The sequence below is a fragment of the Vidua macroura genome, chromosome 2 (assembly GCF_024509145.1).
Source record: "Vidua macroura isolate BioBank_ID:100142 chromosome 2, ASM2450914v1, whole genome shotgun sequence".
Lineage (NCBI taxonomy): Eukaryota > Metazoa > Chordata > Aves > Passeriformes > Viduidae > Vidua > Vidua macroura.
In genome coordinates, this window is record NC_071572.1 from 1,484,480 (window position 1) to 1,501,156 (window position 16,677).

General features: G+C 41.6%; 1 protein-coding gene across 3 annotated transcripts in view; it reads right to left on the bottom strand.

Moving 5' to 3' along the window:
• Window positions 1–253: 253 nt before the first annotated feature.
• RCAN1 (regulator of calcineurin 1) overlaps window positions 254–16,677 on the bottom strand; it is a 38,784-nt gene continuing 22,360 nt past the window's right edge. Inside the window, exons 1-4 of one of the 3 annotated variants that reach the window (XM_053970455.1) lie at window positions 12,238–13,139; window positions 10,068–10,241; window positions 7,268–7,427; window positions 254–2,621 (exon numbers count right to left, since the gene is read on the bottom strand). In XM_053970455.1, the coding sequence (XP_053826430.1) occupies window positions 2,458–2,621; window positions 7,268–7,427; window positions 10,068–10,241; window positions 12,238–12,324 (585 nt within the window). In that variant the 5' untranslated portion in view covers window positions 12,325–13,139 and the 3' untranslated portion in view covers window positions 254–2,457. Of the gene's footprint in view, window positions 2,622–3,578; window positions 3,786–7,267; window positions 7,428–10,067; window positions 10,242–12,237; window positions 13,140–16,677 lie in introns of those variants that run through there. The other 2 variants (XM_053970453.1, XM_053970454.1) reach the window with 2 other exon arrangements.

Below are 16,677 nucleotides of genomic sequence, written 5' to 3' on the forward strand. Positions count from 1 at the left end.
CTGGAGCAGGAAGATGCTGACACCTTTATTAGGAACTCGAGGCTCAGAAGAATCAGGTTTTCACTGGAACATCCCCCACTGGGTTTTACTCATGAGCAGTAAATGTGGAGGTCATGCAATTCTCTGAAGGTTGGAAACCTTTTCAAGGCATCCATTTATGAGGGCCTGGCACAACATTCTGCCCCTCTGGAAGCTGAAAATTCCCATTTTGGTGCTGAACTTTGAGTGGTTCTGTGCAGAAAACACCAGGACGTTTACAAGAAGACAACAAAATATTTTAATTCCAATCTGCCCCGTGCTATACAAGTATATAAAATACCAACTAAGCATCCATTGGAACATTACAAAAATAAGCAGAAAAAGCAAGCAGCACACTGGAGTCATGAGGACAGGAGGTGGCAGATCCAACCAGGAACACACCGAGAGCGTTCCAAGATTTCCATGGCTCCCACCTCAGGCAGGGGTCAGGCATTAAAATGACAAAAATCAGATTTATCGATGGTTTGAATTGAAAAGCAGCTGTAGGGAACACAGCAGCAGGTTTCTACTGCCAAACTCATGCTTTGATTTTTCATGGAAAAAGGAGAGGACAGGAATTATTCCCAGTGTCTGGAACTGAATGTGGTGAGACACAAAGTCCAGCAGTCCTTTGAGAAACATGGAAAGGTCTTGGAAAGGCTTCAAGGCAGTTGTGGCAAAACTACGAAGTTTTCCTCCACTTAATTCCTTTATTTTGGGCGTTGAGTGCAGCACGTGGGTACCCCAAAATAAATCATCTGATTTTCCTGTGTCCAGCTCCAGCCATCCACGGAATCAGCTCTTCTCAACAGCTCCCATGGAGCCACGGCCACTCAGACACCGGAACCAGGCTTTGTTCCGGTTTCCAGGGAATAACAATCCAAGCTAGAGCAGGAAATTCCGTATATTCCTGGTCTCTAGGCCCAGATTTCTGTTCCAGTCAGGAATTCCAGGCCTTCCAGAACAAGCTGCTTCCCTGCACCATGGCCTGGAATGGCTCCACTCTTTTTAAAGCAAATATTATTTAAAAAACCAAGGTGTCAGCCAGGAATTTCAGTCAACATTTGCTTCAATCTCTTCTCAGGCCAACTGTGGCAAGAGCAAACCAAGAGAGAGCCACAGTTTGATTCCTAAAAACACAATGAGAGGCTCCAACATCCCTTTTCCAAGACCCCAAGTGGTATTTTCTGTGGATAGCAATTCCTGTCTCTTCCCAAAAAAAATCCTGATCCTTTCAAGGCGAGGATCTCCAGTTTAAAAAACACTATTAAAATATTTCTGCCATCTTTTCTTCTTTGAAATTTGCATTTAGGAGCCTTTAAACACTGCCATAAAAAAAAAAAAAGCCCTAAAGCTTCTCCCACATATCCCCACTGCTTAAATCAGCATTCCTTGGCATTAAGCATTTCATCCCAGCTGAGTTTGGAAGCAAAGCTCAGAAAGTTTGGATTTTTGGATATCCAAAGCCAGTAGAAAAAGATCCAAGTGTGCAGCTTGGAGTAGGAATGGACAAGGAAAAGGCACTCCAGCTCTCCTCACTGCTTCCTGGGTGGAATTTTCCAATCCCAATCAAATCTTTACTCACCAAAAATGCAGATTCAAGTTTCTCCATAGTTTTTTTTTTTTTTTTTTTTTTTTTCTCCACTGGAAAAATCCCCCTGCTCTGAATATGCACCATCAGCATTATGTGAGTCTGTTTTTCCCCCCTCGAGTCAAAGCTCCCAAACAAATCCTACTGAAGATATAAATTACCTGAACTTAAATAATTTAAAATCCACGTATTCCAACAACTCTCCTATTGCACGTTTTTCCACTGCTTTGCCAGGTAAAAACCCTCTGCAGGAATTCCACAAAAGTTAAAATTTTAAAAAGCACAACTTCCAGAGCACCCAAAGCAGGTGCTGGAGGAATTGGATCCTGCTGGAAAACGAGTGCCAATAAAACCAAATATAAATATATCATGTATGTACACATCCAGGAGGAATTCTGGGATGCTGAGATAATAAATACTTTGAAACAATTCCCAGCTTTCCAGAAACTTGGGAGAAACTCTAGAAAAGAAAGCAAATTACTTGTGAAGACCAAGAAGAAACATGCACAAAACCTAGTGTAAGAAAAAGGGTTAAGTTCCCAAAATTCCCATCATCTTTCCAACCCTGTTATCCCAAGGTTTTCCAAACAGCCATCACGGGTGTCACGAGGAGTTTTCCGCCAGAATAAGCCCAGTCATGTCCCAGGATGTCCCCTTGTCCCATCCTTTGTTCCCAGGATCCAGGAATTCACGCGGCACATGGCATCAACTCCAAACCGAGCGCGGAATTCCCTCCTCTGGAGCAAACTTGGAATTCTCCTCCTGCAGCTGCTGGGAGCTGCTGTTCCCGGGCAGTTTTGCACTGCAAACCCTTGGAATTTTGGATTTCCTTTTGGGAAAAGCTCGGCTCAGCTGAGGTGGGCTGGGGTGTAATCGGGCCGGCGGGTCTGGATGATTTTGGGTTTGGGTTTTTTGGGCTCCTCCTCGGCGTCGCTCTCCCGGTCGCTCTCGCACACGTGGACGACCACGCTGGGAGTGGTGGCCGTGGCCGCGTGCAGCTCGTACTTGTCCCCTGGCAGGGAAAAAGGGGGAATTCCTCAGGAGATGTCACGGGGAGGCTTTTCCATGGGGTTTTTGGGTGGGGGATTCCTTAGGAATGTCATGGGGCAGCTTTTCCATGGGGTTTTGGGTGGGGGATTCCTCAGGAGATGTCACGGGGAGGCTTTTCCATGGGGTTTTTGGTAGGGGATTCCTTAGGAAATGTCATGGGGTGGCTTTTCCATGGGGTTTTTGAGTGGGGAGTTCCTCAGGAGATGCCATGGGGTGGCTTTTCCATGGGGTTTTTGGGAGGGGGATTCCTTAGGAAATGTCATGGGGTGGCTTTTCCATGGGGTTTTTGGCGGGGGATTCCTTAGGAAATGTCACAGGGTGGCTTTTCCATGGGGTTTTGGGTGGGGGATTCCTCAGGAGTTGTCATGGGGCAGCTTTTCCATGGGTTTTTTGGGTGGGGATTCCTTAGGAATGTCATGGGGTGGCTTTTCCATGGGGTTTTTGGTGGGGGATTCCTTAGGAAATGTCATGGGACAGCTTTTCCATGGGGTTTTTGGGTGGGGAGTTCCTCAGGAAATGTCATGGGGTGGCTTTTCCATGGGGTTTTTGGGTGAAGAGTTCCTTAGGAAATGTCATGGGACGGCTTTTCCATGGGGTTTTTGGGTGGGGAGTTCTTCAGGAGTTATCACGGGGCAGCTTTTCCATGGGGTTTTTGGTGGGGAATTCCTCAGGAGTTGTCACGGGGCAGCTTTTCCATGGGGTTTTTGAGTGGGGGATTCCTTAGGAAATGTCATGGGACGGCTTTTCCATGGGTTTTTTTAGGAAATGTGATATGGTGAATTTGTAATGGGGTTTTTAGGTGGGGAATTCCTTAGGAAATGTCATGGGATGGCTTTTCCATGGGGTTTTTGGGTGGGGGGTTCCTTAGGAAATGGGACATGGGGAGTTTTTAATGGGATTTTTAGGAAATGGGACATAGTGAATTGTTAATAGGCCTTTTAGGAAATGTGATACAGTGAATTTTTAATGGGGTTTTTAGGTGGGAAATTCCTTAGGGAATGTGATATGGTAACTTTTCAGTGGGGTTTTTAGGAAATGCACCATGGTTAATTTTTAATGGGGTTTTCAGGTGGGAAATGGGGAGTGCCAAGGTGAATCCTGGTGGAGCACTGGCCTGAGAGCTGGACTGTCCAGAATTTAAAAATATAATGTACAGAAAATTTATAATTTATAAAAACTATAATATATAAAAATTATAATGAATATAAAATTATAGATAAAATTATATATAAAATCTATAATGTAATATCTATAAATATATAACATATATCTATATTATATAAGATATATAACATATATCTATATTATATAAGATATATAATATATATCTATTATATGATATAATTTATATTATATTATATTATATTATATTATATTATATTATATTATATTATATTATATTATATTATATTATATTATATTATATTATATTATATTATATTATATTATATTATATTATATTATATTATATTATATTATATTATATTATATTTAAAATTAATTTTAAAATTATAAAATAAATAAATTATGCCTTATAGGTTATAATTTCTTCTATTTATATTAAAATCATAACCAAATGTATATATAAAATCTATAATATATAACATTTTATTTAAAATTATAATATATAAAGTTATTTATGGAATTGTATATAAAATTATGTTTAAAAATTATAACATAAAATTTAGGGTTTGTGTTTTATAATTTCTTCTATTTATATTTAAAATATAATATAGAACATATAGACAAATTATAATATATAAAATGTGTATACTTTAATATATATATAATTAAATATTTATTATATAATTTTGTGTTTATTAAGATATTTGTATATATTAATTGTATTACATTTGTATATAATTTGTATTATATTTCTATATGCCCTTATAATTAATATTATAAATTATATTAAAATATGTAAAAAAATTTGTTATAGTTTTTACATATACATTTTTATGTTATATTTAAATATAGAAAATTATAATAGAAAAATTTTTAAGTAAAAATTATAACTAGAAAATGTATGTATAAAAATTGTAAGATAGAAAATGTAGATATAAATTATAATATAGAGAATATATATATAAAAATGTAGATATAAATTATAATCTAGAAAATTTATATAAAAATGTATATAAATATACAACATATATCATGTATCTATTGAATAATTATTATTACTAACTAAATAATAACACAATTAATAAACTAAATAAAACCAAATCATATAAAACAGAAAATAAATCATATAAAAATAAAAATAAAATAATAAGACTAGACATTAAATAATAATTTTAAATGACAGCAAGGAAAGAACAAATTGTTCCTTTCCATCTTTTCCCTGCCCGTCTTCCCTTCATATTTATTTTAAAGTTTCTTTTTTTGGTTTTCCTAAAATTTGGGAGGAAAATTTGGAGTAAAGGAGCAGCAGGCTGAGGCTGCTGTGTCATTTATTTATTTACTCACTCATTTATATAAATATACTCATTTTTATATATATATATATATATATATATATATATATATATATATATATATATATATAATTTTATATATATTATATATTATATTATATATTATTATATTATTATATAATATATTATATAATATAGTATTATATATTATATTATATATATTTTTAATATATATGATATATATTATATAATATATCCTGACTAATTATTAAGAATATTTAATTAGGAGGATTCCTAATTAGTACTGTTCCTCAGTAACAGAGGAAATGACCAATTTGTAATGCTTGGAAAGGCCTCAAATATTTCTTTTAAAGGCTCTTTTTTGGTTTTCCTAAAATTTGGGAGGAAATCTTGGAGTAAAGGAAAGCAGCTCTGAACTCCCACACAGGCTGAGGCTGCTGTGTCATTTATTTATTTCCTCATTCATTCATACAAATATACACATTTAATTATATTATCTTATATTATATTATAATATAAATATATAATATAAATATAAATATATAATATATAATATATAAAATATAAAATATAATATATAAAAAATATAATATATATTTTATATTTTATATATATATATATATATATATATATATATATATATATATATATATATATAAAATATAAAAATATATTAAAATCCTTCCTGACTAATTATTAAGACTATTTAATTAGGAGGATTCTTGATGGGAAGTTCTTGCTCCAAGTTGTGCCCTGGCCTTTTCTCCATTCCTGAATTTTGGAGCTCAGTAACAGAGGAAATGACCAATTTGTAATGCTTGGAAAGGCCTCAAATATTTCTTTTAAAGGCTCTTTTTTGGTTTTCCTAAAATTTGGGAGGAAATCTTGGAGTAAAGGAAAGCAGCTCTGAACTCCCACACAGGCTGAGGCTGCTCTGTCATTTTTTACTCACTCATTTATATAAATATACTCATTTAATTAGATTATTATAATATATATATAAAATATAAAAATATATTAAAGTACTTCCTGACTAATTATTAATATTAATATTAATAATAATATTAATATTATATAATATATAATATATATGACACTATAATATTATTAATATTAATATTAATATTAATATTAATAAGAATCCTCCTATTTAATTAGGAGGATTCTTGATGGGAAGTTGTAAATCCCAACGTGCTCCAAGCTGTGCCCTGCCCTTTTCTCCATCCTTTACAATTCCTGAATTTTGGAGGTGAATGGGAATTTTTTAAATCCTCCTGTAAAATGAATCTGACACAGTTTTTATTCTCTTTGATCTTATTAATGAGAGTAATTATTCTTATATAATAAGGACAATTTAATTCTCTTTAATGTTATTTTTCTCTCCCTTAAAATTAACAATACGGCCCCAAACAGGTTAAATCCGAGCTGGATTTAAGGAAAGATTAATTTGCACCAATTTTCATGGGAAAGTTGTATAAAATATGGGAAAAATGGAACTTGAGGGATGTGATCATTAATCTCTGGAAAAAGGAGTGGCAGGAATTTATCCCTCTAAAATTCCAAGCAATTTTAGGTTCATACTGATTGTTCCTCCTACACTCAGTGCAGTTTCCTCCTCTGAGGCAAACAGAAATAAAAATATATAGGAAAAAAATTAATAGAAATAAAAATAAGTAGAAAATATAAATAGAAATAAAAATAAATAGAAATAGAAAAATAGAATTAGAAATTAATAAATAGATATAGACAGAAAATAAATATAGAAAGGAAATATAAATAGAAATAAAAATAAATAGGAATAAAAATAAATAGATAAAATATAAATGGAAATAAAAATAAATAGAACTAAAATATAAATAGAAAGAAAAATAAACAGAAAGAAAATTGAAATAAAAATAAATAGTAATAAAAAATAAAACCAAAATATAAATAGAAAATATAAACAGAATTAAAATATAAAGAAAAATAAACAGAAAGAAAATATAAATAAAAATAAATAGAAATAAAAATAAAAGCAAAATAGAAATAGAAATAAAAATAAACAGAAAATAGAAATTAAAAAATATAAATAAAAATAAACAGAAATAAAAATTTCCTGGAAAAGTTTTAGAAATCCAGGAAGTTCAGAGGTGTTTTCCTCAACCCAAACTCTGCTTTTCCCCCTTCTTACCTGGTCCTAGCTTGGAAATTGCGTACAGAAGGTCGTAGTTGATGACTGGAGTGGCATCCTCCACTTGTTTCCAGTCCACGGGAGGGGAGGCAGGAGGGGAGATCAGGAACTGCTTGTCTGGATTTGGGGGGGCCAGGTGGGAGCTCCCGATGTGCAACGTCTGCAGGAGAGAGCAGGGAATCCCAAAGTGTCCCTGCATGCCTGCAGCCCTGCATGCTTGAATCCCTGTGTCCCTGCATCCCTGTGACCCTGTATCCCTGTGTCCCTATGTCCTTGTGTCCCTATGTCCCTGCATCCCTGTGACCCTGCATCCCTGTGTCCCTGCATGCCTGTGTCCCTGCATCCCTGTGTCCCTGCATCCCTTCATGCCTGCATCCCTGTGTCCCTGCATCCCTGTGTCCCTGCATTCCTGTGTCCCTGTGTCCCTGCATCCCTGTGTCCCTGCATCCCTGTGTCCCTATGTCCCTGTGTCCCTATGTCCCTGCATCCCTGTGTCCCTGCATGCCTGTGTCCCTGTGACCCTGCATCCCTGTGACCCTGCATCCCTGTATCCCTTAATACCTGCATTCCTGCATGCCTACATCTGTGGATGCCTGCATCCCTGAATCCCTGCATCCCTCAATTCCTGCATCCCTGTGTCCCTGCATCCCTGCATGCCTGAATGCCTGCATCCCTGAATCCCTGCATGTCTGCATTCCTGCATCCCTGAGTCCCTGCATTCCTGCATCTCTGTATTTCTGCATCCCTGAATGCCTGCATCCCTCAATTTCTGCATCCCTGTGTCCCTGCATGCCTGCAACCCTGAATCCCTTAATGCCTGCATTCCTGAATGCCTGCATCTCTGGATGCATGCATTCCTGCATCCCTGAATTCCTGCAACCCTGAATCCCTGCATGCCTGCATCTCTGTATCCCTGAATGCCTGCATCTCTGGATGCCTGCATTCCTGCATCCCTGAGTCCCGGCATTCCTGAATTCCTGCATCCTTGCATCCCTAAATGCCTGCATCCCTGTATGCCTGCATCCCCACATCCCTCAGTGCCTGAATCCCTGCATCCCTAAATCCGTGCATCCCTCAATGCCTGAATCCCTGCCCCCCAAAATCCCTGCATCCCTCAATTCCTGCATCCCTCAATTCCTGCATCCCGGGGATGTCGTGCCCTGCCCTGCACTCAGGGTGGCAGCACCAGCCAGGATCCAGCTCCAAGGGAAATTCCAACGGGATGTTCTTCCCTAAAAAATCAAACATCTGCCCTTCCAGACCTCCAGCAGCAGGACAGGGCCTCTAAGGCCTCATGACAAATGGTGCTGGGAGTCATCCCCAAAAGTGAGAGTGCAGGGAATTCCAGCAGGGATAAAAATAACCTGGATCATGGGGGTTTCCAACACTTCGGGATTTGTTTTCCCACTCCATTTTCAGAGGGAAAAGCACCTGGAAAAGCAGCCTGAGTGCAAGAGCCCGAGTTTGGGCAGGAGCAGAGAGCAGGGAGCTCCAGAGCTGCTCTGGGGGAGATCCCCAACACTGGGATGGGCAGGGAGAGCCTGGAATGTGCAGCTCCAGCCTGGAATGTGCAGCTCTGAGCCTGGAATGTGCAGCTGCAGAGCCTGGAATGTGCAGCTCTGAGCCTGGAATGTGCAGCTCCAGCCTGGAATGTGCAGCTCCAGCCTGGAATGTGCAGCTCCAAGACTGGAATGTGCAGCTCCAGCCTGGAATGTGCAGCTGCAGAGCCTGGAATGTGCAGCTCTGAGCCTGGAATGTGCAGCTCCAGCCTGGAATGTGCAGCTCCAGCCTGGAACGTGCAGCTCCAAGACTGGAATGCGCAGCTCCAAGACTGGAATGTGCAACTCCAGCCTGGAATGTGCAGCTCCAGCCTGGAATGTGCAGCTCCAGCCTGGAACGTGCAGCTCCAAGACTGGAATGCGCAGCTCCAAGACTGGAATGTGCAGCTCCAGCCTGGAATGTGCAGCTGCAGAGCCTGGAATGTGCAGCTCTGAGCCTGGAATGTGCAGCTCCAGCCTGGGAATGTGCAGCTCCAGAGCCTGGAATGTGCAGCTCCAGCCTGGAATGTGCAGCTCCAGCCTGGAACGTGCAGCTCCAAGACTGGAATGCGCAGCTCCAAGACTGGGATGTGCAGCTCCAGCCTGGAATGTGCAGCTGCAGAGCCTGGAATGTGCAGCTCTGAGCCTGGAATGTGCAGCTCCAGAGCCTGGAATGTGCAGCTCCAGCCTGGAACGTGCAGCTCCAAGACTGGAATGCGCAGCTCCAAGACTGGAATGTGCAGCTCCAGCCTGGAACGTGCAGCTCCAGCCTGGAATATGCAGCTCCACACTTTGGATCCCCCAGGGACCCCCTGGGTGCTGTCAGAGCCCCCCAGCCTCCCCCAGCCCTTTAAATTCTTGGAATGTGCTCATTCCCATCCAAGGTTATCCAAAAAATGGGAAACACCAACAGCCTCCAAACCCATGGAGCTCTGGAACAACCTTGGATTCTCTACGTAATCTGACAAAAAATGACCATGAAGGAATTCTGGGATGCTGAGATAATAAACACTTGAAACAATTCCCAGCTTTCCAGAAACTCGGGAGAAACTCTAGAAAAGAAAGCAAATTACTTGAGAAGACCAAGAAGAAACATGCACAAAACCCAGTGTTAAGAAAAAAATTCCCAAAATTCCCATCATCTTTCCAACCCTGTTACCCCAAGGTTTTCCAAACAGCCATCAGCTGGAGGATTTTTGGGAGTCAGAACAAGGAAAGCTTTAATCCCCCCTAGGATAATCCCAATAAGTTTTTTTTTTTACCTGAGCAAAATAGAGTTTGAGTTCTTTCCCAAGGAATTCTGTCTTGTCCAGCTGGATCCTGGCATCTGCTGCAGACAAAGGGTTGCTGAAGTTTATTCTCACTCTTTTGAAGCTCTTGAAATACTGAAAGGTGAGGTCCCTGTCGTAGGGTCGGAACAGGGATTCAAATTTGGCCTGGAGAGAAAGGAGCAGAGGAGAAAATCAGCATTAAACACTAATAAAGGAATTAATTAAAAATGAGAAGTTACTAATAAGGGCAAACTACCACTCCTGAATATTGATTATTGTAACAGCTTCGTTTATTTTCCTTTTTCTTTCTAGAATGAAGTTTTCTACCTTGTCTCTTATTTCTCTGCATCATTAAAATAATAATTATTATTATTAAGTGATACAAGACATTCTAATTTAGCTACAGAAGATATTGAAATGGTTCTTAGAAAATTAATACCCAAAAACCTTGAGAAAAAAGTCTGCCAAGCCTTTTGCCCAAATGTGCACATTTCAATGGAACCAACACAAGTTTCAATAGAGAAAAATGAAAAAAATCCTGATTTTCAAGCTAAATGTGATTTTCTTCAGTGGCTCAGCACAAAGAATGAAGTCCCTGAGCATCTCCTGCTTTGCTGCTATTTTTAATTTCATTTATGGAAAGTGCTTCCACTCTCCCTGCAGGATCCCAGGCCAAGGAGAGACACAAGAGGAGGCTCTGGAGCTGCCAGGCCCTTCCCAAGTGATTTATTCCAACGAGTTCAGGATTCAAACTGGAGGAATTTCCAGATATTTTCTCTCCCTAAAAGCTTCCTAGAAACTCAGGATAAAGCCACAATAAACATTACTCCACTGAAGGCTTTTTTACTACAATATTTTGAATTAGTAGGGGGGAAAAAAGCAGGGAAATTACGTAAGAAGGCAGAAATTAATTCACAATTTCATTTTCCTCCCTGAGAAGCTGCACTTCACACACTCGCCACAGCTGGGTATAAAATAATTTTATTTCAAAGAGATTTTCAAATCAGAGCTGTTCTGCTGCTGCAACTTCTTCAGAATGAGCTCTGAAACAGGAGCAGGACCCTCCCCACACAGAGCTGGTATTTGGGATACCTCAAAATACCTCAAAATTTGGGATACCTCTGGTGTATCTCAAAGCTGAGGTGGAACCGTGGAAAATACACCAAAAAATTGCACTTCAGAGTGCCCATACTGTATTTAAAGACAGAGACATCTGGGTTGGTTTTTAAAAAATATTTATTTATTTAAATATGTGATTATAGAGATCAGAAATGTCACTTTATCACTATGACACTAAAAAAAAAAAAAAGTTATTTTTGTCCTTCAGGTATCTTAGCAGTAACAGCTCACTGTATCAGGACTGATAAATATTTTATATTCTTTTATATTTACATTATTATTTATTTTATATTGCCAACCAGCTAAATACAGACCCAAGAGGATTTCTTATATTTTTACCAGCAAAAAAAACCCAAAAAAACCCCAAAAAAACCAAACCAAAACAAAAAAAACCAAAAAAAAACAAACTCCCAGAAGTATCAAATGGATTACAAATTTGTGGATCTTGCTACCAAAATTAGAATGAAATATTTGCTGATAATTACAAATTCATGGATCTGGCTACCAAAATCAGAATGAAATATTTGCTGATAATTACAAAATTTGTGCATCTTGCTACCAAAATCAGAATGAAATATTTGCTGATCATTACAAATTCATGGATCTGGCTACCAAAATCAGAATGAAATATTTGCTGATCATGACAAATTTATGCAACTTGCTACCAAAATCAGAATGAAATATTTGCTGATCATGACAAATTTATGCAACTTGCTACCAAAATCCGAATGAAATATTTGCTGATAATGACAAATTTGTGCATCTTGCTACCAAAATCCGAATGAAATATTTGCTGATAATTCAGAATACACCACACAGTCGAAGATAGCCTGGAGGGAAAACTTGAGATGATTTTCCCAGCCACACAGAGGTAAAACTGAATAATTCCCAGGGTTGGAATCATTCCCACCAGAGCAGGCTGCTGCAGACTCCCAAGCTCCAAGACTTTTATGGCAAACTGGAATTCCCTTCCAGGTCCAAAGCCTGTTGGGAGCATCACCTCCGGAGTGCAGCTCCCAGAAATAACCCCAAAACAACCTACCCTTGTTTCTGGCTGCGTGAAGACCTCCCCATCTGGCAGGCAGGCGATGAGCGAGCCGAAGGTGTAATGGAAATTTCGGAAATGCATTTCGGGGCCGAGCCCCGGCGCTGCCCGCAGAAAATCCCGGCGCTTTGGGCAGCCCTGGCCGCTGCTCACAGCGTTTATAAGGCACAGCCAGCCCAGCCCCTGGTGAAAAAAAGCTCCCCGAGCATCCTGTGGGTGACAGCGAATTCCTGAGCAGAGTCCCGCGTGCTTGGAGGGAGTCGGGAACAAAATGTAAGCGGGACTGGAAAGAGGTGACGTCAGTAATTAGTCAGCTTCCCTCTGCTAATTACCGGGAGCATGGAAAATCCAGCTGAGCTGAGCGGGGCAGCTGCTGCCCAGCCTCTTGCAGCATAGTTTCCACTGGCAGTAATTCCATGCAGCTCCCACTCCGAGTGCCGCGGATGGAAAATGTTCCTGCCTCGGCAGAACGCTCCGGGAATGGGCTGCAGCGAAGGCAGCAGGGAAAATGCCTAATTCCTGAATTCCTGATGCTCTGGGGATGGAAAACAAATCCCTCAGCTCGGTTCTCGTTCCACTAAACAGCCGCAGGTTGAAATTTAGAGATTGAATTGGGGAAATGATTTTCCTGCCATCACAAGGAGGAGTCGTTTGGAAGCTTCTTCAAAGCAGCTCTGTGGGTTAATTACGGTTCTCGCCTCATTAAAAACTTTCCCAGCCTCATGGAGCAGCGAGGGTTTTGTCAGGGGCTGGTTTGTGCTTCTTTTTCCTAGCAGGAGCTGCTCAGCAATCTGCTGGCAGGGTTCTACCAGAACCTGAGACACAGCAGCACGGAGCAGCTGTGCAGCCTGAATTCCTGACATTTTCTGGGACACCTGGATCCCAAAGCATTTCCCAAAAAGCAGCACAGAACACAGGTTTTTGTGGTCTTCTCTTGTGGATTTTTTTTTTTTTTGAGTTTTTTTTGCTTAGTGTGTTTGTTGTTTTTTTTTTTCTTTAAACAAGAACCACTAAAAAAAGCTCATCACCATTTCTAGTAATTAATGAAGTTTAAACTGAAGCTTTCACAAGCTATTTGGAACTCTCTCCCACGCACACGCAGCTCCAAAATTATAACACAGTCAAAATCTTAAGTGCCTTTAGTTAATTCTGTTTTAACACATGGCTATGACAGAAGCAGCAAGTTTTAGGGAATACCTGCAAACAGTGCACAGTGCTAAGTTTAAAACCTGATTTCATCAATATTTAACTACACAAAACTTTCCACATGAAGACTAGTCTCCATTTTTAGGGGGTCTACTTCCTAAATCCCCATTTAAAGTCAAACTCTCTGCTGTTCTCAGGTTACCTCAGTGTAAAAGTTAACACAGCATGAAAAGAATACTTAATACAATTTCTTAGAACCTTTTTTAAGTCCTCACTTAAAAATCCCAGGATCACTGAAGCTGGAAAAGCACTTCAAGAGTCCCACCTGTGACTGAATCATCACCCACCTTGTCCCCAACCCTGAGTGCCACATCCAGACATTCCTTGGACACCTGCAGGGATGGGGACCCCAAACCCCCCTGGGGAGCCCCTTCCAAGGCCTGAGCACCTTTTCTGGGAAGAATGGGATGAATTCCTTCAGTGAGGATGGGATGAGAGGTCTGCACTGGGCACACACAGAAATTCAGGATTCACAGGCAGCCCTGAGGGCAGAAAGCACAGCGAGCACATCCTAAATCCTGGCCCTGACCTGGAATTTCTGTCAGGTACCCTCACACCTCCGGATGTGGAAGGAGCAGGTGTGACTCCATAGAGCAGAGGTCGGGATGCTCACCTGGAAAGAATGGCCATGACTCACCTGAGCACAAAGGCAAAGGGAACTGCAGCTCCAGGTAAGAGAGCAGAGCAGGCTCCTGCTCTAAGCTGGCCCAGTCTCGAGTCACTGCAGCACCTCCCGGGGACATTTCTGTCCCTGGAGCTCATGAGGAGTAAAAGAGAAAAAATCTCTCTGACTGCCATCCTCAAGGCCACCTGCACATTACTGAGAGCCAGGGAAAAGGACTTCAGAAGCCACCCCTCAAACAGAACTTTGTCATCTAATCCAGGACTAGAGCCTGGCTAGGAACAAACCAAGTGGGTCTGAGAAATTCAACACCTCACAAAAGAATTTTTTCACAGTGTTCTACAGATTTAAAAGAAACATTTAAGTCCTATTGATACACACAATGTTTTTAACTTGGCTTTTTAAAACCCCAAAGAAATCACTCATAGTATGTTCCACTTTGTCACTATCATCATGATTCTTTAACATGGTTCTGTACCAAATCATGGAATCACAAAAGGGTTTGGGCTGGAAGGGACCTCAGAGCCCCTGCAGTGCCAGCCCTGCCATGGCAGGGACACCTCCCACTGTGCCAGGCTGCTCCAGCCCCAGTGTCCAACCTGGCCTTGGGCACTGCCAGGGATCCAGGGGCAGCCACAGCTGCTCTGGCAATTCCATCCCAGCCCCTGCCCACCCTGCCAGGGAACAAATCCCAATTCCCAAAATCCCATCTAGCCCTGCCCTCCTCCAGCTCAGGCCGGGTCTCTCAGTGTATTAAATAAACCACTTTGAGTTATTAACACCAAACTCGAGCACTCTGTCAAAAGAAAAAGCCCCAGTTCCCAGTGCCCCTGGAGCAGGTAATGAAGAGCTGCTTAAGGCAGGGCTTTGTGTGGAGAGCCCTGAGATGATGTGGAAACCACGAGGCAAAGTTACAAAAGCCCCACTGCCGAACCCCGAGTGTTGCAATGTTCCCTCCTGGAAGATTTGGTACCCACGTGCAAACAACCATGGCTGGGACAGGAACATTGCAACACCTCAGGAGTCCTGGATTTGATGTTCTGATATTATCAGAGGGCAGCTTTCCTGCTCCCTTATCTCCCTTTGGAGAGTTTGCTGCTTCCTGTCCTCTCTTTGAGACATCCTCGTGAGCTGCAGACAGAACAAGGGCAAAATCACCTGCAGAGGAGGGACATGGAGCTGCTGCAGAGAGCCCAGAGGAGGCTCCAGGATGAGCAGAGGGCTGGAGCAGCTCTGCTGGGAGGAAAGGCTGGCACAGCTGGCATTGTTCACCTGCACAGGAGAAGCTTTGGGCTGAGCTCAGGGTGGCCTTGCAGGGCCTGGAGGAGCCCCAGGAAAGCTGGAGAGAGACAATTTCCAGGGGATGCAGGGACAGGAGCCAGGGAATGGCTCCCAGTGCCAGAGGGCAGGGCTGGATTTTGAGAATTGGGAATTGTTCCCTGTGAGGGTGGGCAGGGGCTGGGATGGAATTGCCAGAGCAGCTGGGGCTGCCCCTGGATCCCTGGCAGTGCCCAAGGCCAGGTTGGACACTGGGGCTGGAGCAGCCTGGCACAGTGGGAGCTGTCCCTGCCATGGCAGGGCTGGCACTGGGTGGGCTCTGAGGTCCCTTCCCATCCAAACCATTCCAGGGTTCCCTGGTGCAGCTGCACTTTGGGAATGAAAGCAAAGGGCTCAGAGCAGCAGGACAGGAGAGCAGGGTCAGCTCCACTTCCTCAGCTCTCACCTTTCCCTTGGAAGCTGCACATTCCAGGGCTCACATTCTGGAAATTGAGATCTAAAATTGCAGACAAGGTGCTCAATCAAAATCTAAAGTGCTCCCAAACACCAAAAGCACTTGAGAGATCCTCCAGCACTGCCCAAGGACAGAAATGTGACAGAGACCTTTTTTGGAACATTTTGGGGGGCTGGCAGGGCAATTACAGAGTCCAATAAATATATTAAATAGTGGGAACACAGAATGATTGAATGCCATCATTAGCCCCACAATTTCATCTCCACATGCAGTGGAATAGGCAAGGCACAGAAGAGAAGGAAGTGAGGTCGCAGAAGCAGAAATCAGGCAAGTCACCAAAAGTGCCAATAACTACAACAGCAAAGTGAACAACCAGAGAAGGGAAATGAATGTGAAGTTAAATATGTTGGGAATTCTCTAAGTTGATAAAATTACCCCCCAAGAGCCATAAACCAGAACAATCCAGTCCATTCTCCTCCCTGGCAGGTTTTACAGCTGCCCTTGGAGGTGCTCTTTGTGTAATCCCTGCACTCCCACTCCAGACCTGCTGCTCTTTTCCTATCAACACACAGCTTCTATTCCTGTCTCCATGTTAATTATCCTGCCTCAGCCCTTCCTCAGGACAGGGATAAACACCTTGAAGTTATCTACAATGAAAATCACACTGGTTTCATTTTCCTGGCACAGCCTTGCTCTCATTTTACTGGCCAAAAATGACTCCACATTCCCAACCACTCCCTTGCTCCCCACAAAGAAAAATCCCCCAAAACAAAAATCATCAATTCCCAGACTGGTTTGGGTTGGGAGAGAGCTCAAAGCCCACCCAGTGCCAGCCCTGCCATGGCAGGGACACCTCCCACTGTGCCAGGCTGCTCCA